Consider the following 2323-nt stretch of genomic DNA (forward strand, 5'->3'; position numbering starts at 1 on the left):
AGAAAACTAGGAGTCCGAAGGGCGACATCAGACACGTCCCAATCACCACGAAGCCTGGATTTCTCTCCCTCAACTGCAAACGAAAAGCATTAACTGGCCGGGCGCGGTGGCTCAAGCCTGTAATCCCAGCACTTTGGGAGGCCGAGGCGGGCGGATCACAAGGTCAGGAGATCGAGACCATCCTGGCTAACACGGTGAAACCCCTTCTCTACTAAAAGTACAAAAAACTAGCCGGGCGAGGTGGCGGGCGCCTGTAGTCCCAGCTACTCGGGAGGCTGAGGCAGGAGAATGGCGTGAACCCGGGAGGCGGAGCTTGCAGTGAGCTGAGATCCGGCCACTGCACTCCAGTTTGGGCGACAGAGCGAGACTCCGTCTCAAAAAAAAAAAAAAAAAAAAAAAAAAAAAAAAGGCATTAACTGGCTTTGCCCACAGCATGGAGCCCAGACGACCGACAAAGGTTTCACCTGCGCACGCGTTTACCCACAATGCACCCCGCGCCGGCGCGCGTTGCTCCGCCCCCTTTTGTATTACAAGCCGAGGCACTTTACGGCTCTCTTCCTCGTTCCTCCGGCGGGAACACGGCCCGTCCCGCCCCCTTCGCCCAGCGGGCCCCGCCCTACTCCGCGTGGATTGGTTAACCGCCCTTCTAGCCCGGTGCTGACTGGCTCGCGTCTCTGCCACTTTCTTTCAGCCCAGTGGCGCGCGGCGCGGCGTGGCGACGACCGCCGGGAGCGTGTGCAGCGGCGGCGGCGGAAGTGGCCGGCGAGCCCGGTCCCCGCCGGCACCATGGTGAGGGCAGGGCAACGGCGGGGTCTCACCGGGAGGCGGGAACAGCAGTCGTTGGGAGCCCCGCGGGCGGGCGCTGAGAGCTGGGTTGGCGCGGGGCGAACGTACGGTCCGAGCCTCGAGTCCCGTCCCCCGGCACAAGGCTGGGAAACTGTTGCTGGAGACTGCAGGTGGTTCTACCACGTTCGTGTCTGGGATTTAGCGTTGTACGTACTTGTATCCACAGTACAGTGGCCTCGCCTTACTTAGTTTTCCCATTTTGCAGGTTGGGAAACTGGGGTAAAAAAAGTGGGGATCCACCAAATGCAGCAGAGTTTTTGGGTAGGGAAGGGGGTCCCTTACGCTTCGTACCCAGTCTGACCTCCCAGATTGAAAACTAGAGTGCTGGGAAGTAGGGGGCCAGTCTGAGTTGTGAAACTTAGTTTAGGAATTTCAGAGCTTGTAAGATGCTTAAAATGCTAGCAGTAGAGCCTCCTAGGCCTCTTGTTTTCTGGCTGAAAAGTAGGCCTGGTGCTGGGGTGTGTTGTTTCTCCTTGGTTCACATAGCATATCATTCCAGGGGAAGGGGGCGTTTTGAGCTAGGGGTGGGCAAAGTACATCCTCCCCGCACACAGAAGGAAAAATTGCAGCCCAGGTCTCTGCAGGGCCACATTGCTTATGATTCTGGAAGTTCTGGATCTGGGCTAGAAAGTGCCCGTGTCTCCCAGTGTGCAGATCAGAAAAGGAATCCAGAGCTGGGAGTTTCCTGGCTCATCAGCATCTGGCCCTTCTTTTTTCAATGAGAGAAACCAAGGCCCTTGTTGGGGATGTGACTTCCAGACTGTGAGAGACTGGGAGATTCAGTAACCAGGAGGGCCCCCCAGGGGAGGCTGCATCAGAACTGTGGATTAGTGAGAGAGCTCTCCCTAAATCCTGCTGGTAAGTGTGTAGTCACCCAGCGGGTTCACCTTGCCTGCTTCCTAGACAGAGCCGATTTATCAAGACAGGGCAATTGCATTAGAGGAAGAGTATTTCACACAGAGCCAGCTATGCAGGAGACTGGAGTTTTATTACTGCTGAAATCAGTCTCCCCTGAGCATTAGGGGATCCGAGTTTTTTTTTTTGAGACGGAGTCTCGCTCTGTCGCCCAGGCTGGAGTGCAGTGGCCGGATCTCAGCTCACTGCAAGCTCCGCCTCCCGGGTTTACGCCATTCTCCTGCCTCAGCCTCCCGAGTAGTTGGGACTACAGGCGCCCGCCACCTCGCCCGGCTAGTTTTTTTTTGTATTTTTAGTAGAGACGGTTTCACCGTGTTAGCCAGGATGGTCTCGATCTCCTGACCTCGTGATCCACCCGCCTCGGCCTCCCAAAGTGCTGGGATTACAGGCTTGAGCCACCGCGCCCGGCCCGGGATCCGAGTTTTTAAAGATAATTTGGCGGGTAGGAGCTCAGGAAGTGGGGAGTGCTGATTGGTTGGAGCTTCCTGAGGTTGGAGATGGAGTCATTGGCAGGGGATTGAAGTGAGGTTTTCTTGCTGTCTTCTGTTCCTGGGTGGGATTG

The 2323-nt window shown here is 56.5% G+C and overlaps 1 protein-coding gene across 2 annotated transcripts in view; it reads left to right on the forward strand.

Moving 5' to 3' along the window:
- Positions 1-526: 526 nt before the first annotated feature.
- LSM4 (LSM4 homolog, U6 small nuclear RNA and mRNA degradation associated) overlaps positions 527-2323 on the forward strand; it is an 18085-nt gene continuing 16288 nt past the window's right edge. The window contains exon 1 of one of the 2 annotated variants that reach the window (XM_017879451.1): positions 527-789. In XM_017879451.1, coding sequence (XP_017734940.1) covers positions 787-789 — 3 coding nt within the window. In that variant the 5' untranslated portion in view covers positions 527-786. The remainder of the gene's footprint in view (positions 790-2323) is intronic. The other variant, XM_017879452.1, reaches the window with a different exon arrangement.

The sequence above is a fragment of the Rhinopithecus bieti genome, unplaced genomic scaffold, assembly GCF_001698545.2.
Source record: "Rhinopithecus bieti isolate Rb0 unplaced genomic scaffold, ASM169854v2 scaffold_9899, whole genome shotgun sequence".
Taxonomy (NCBI): Eukaryota; Metazoa; Chordata; class Mammalia; order Primates; family Cercopithecidae; genus Rhinopithecus; species Rhinopithecus bieti.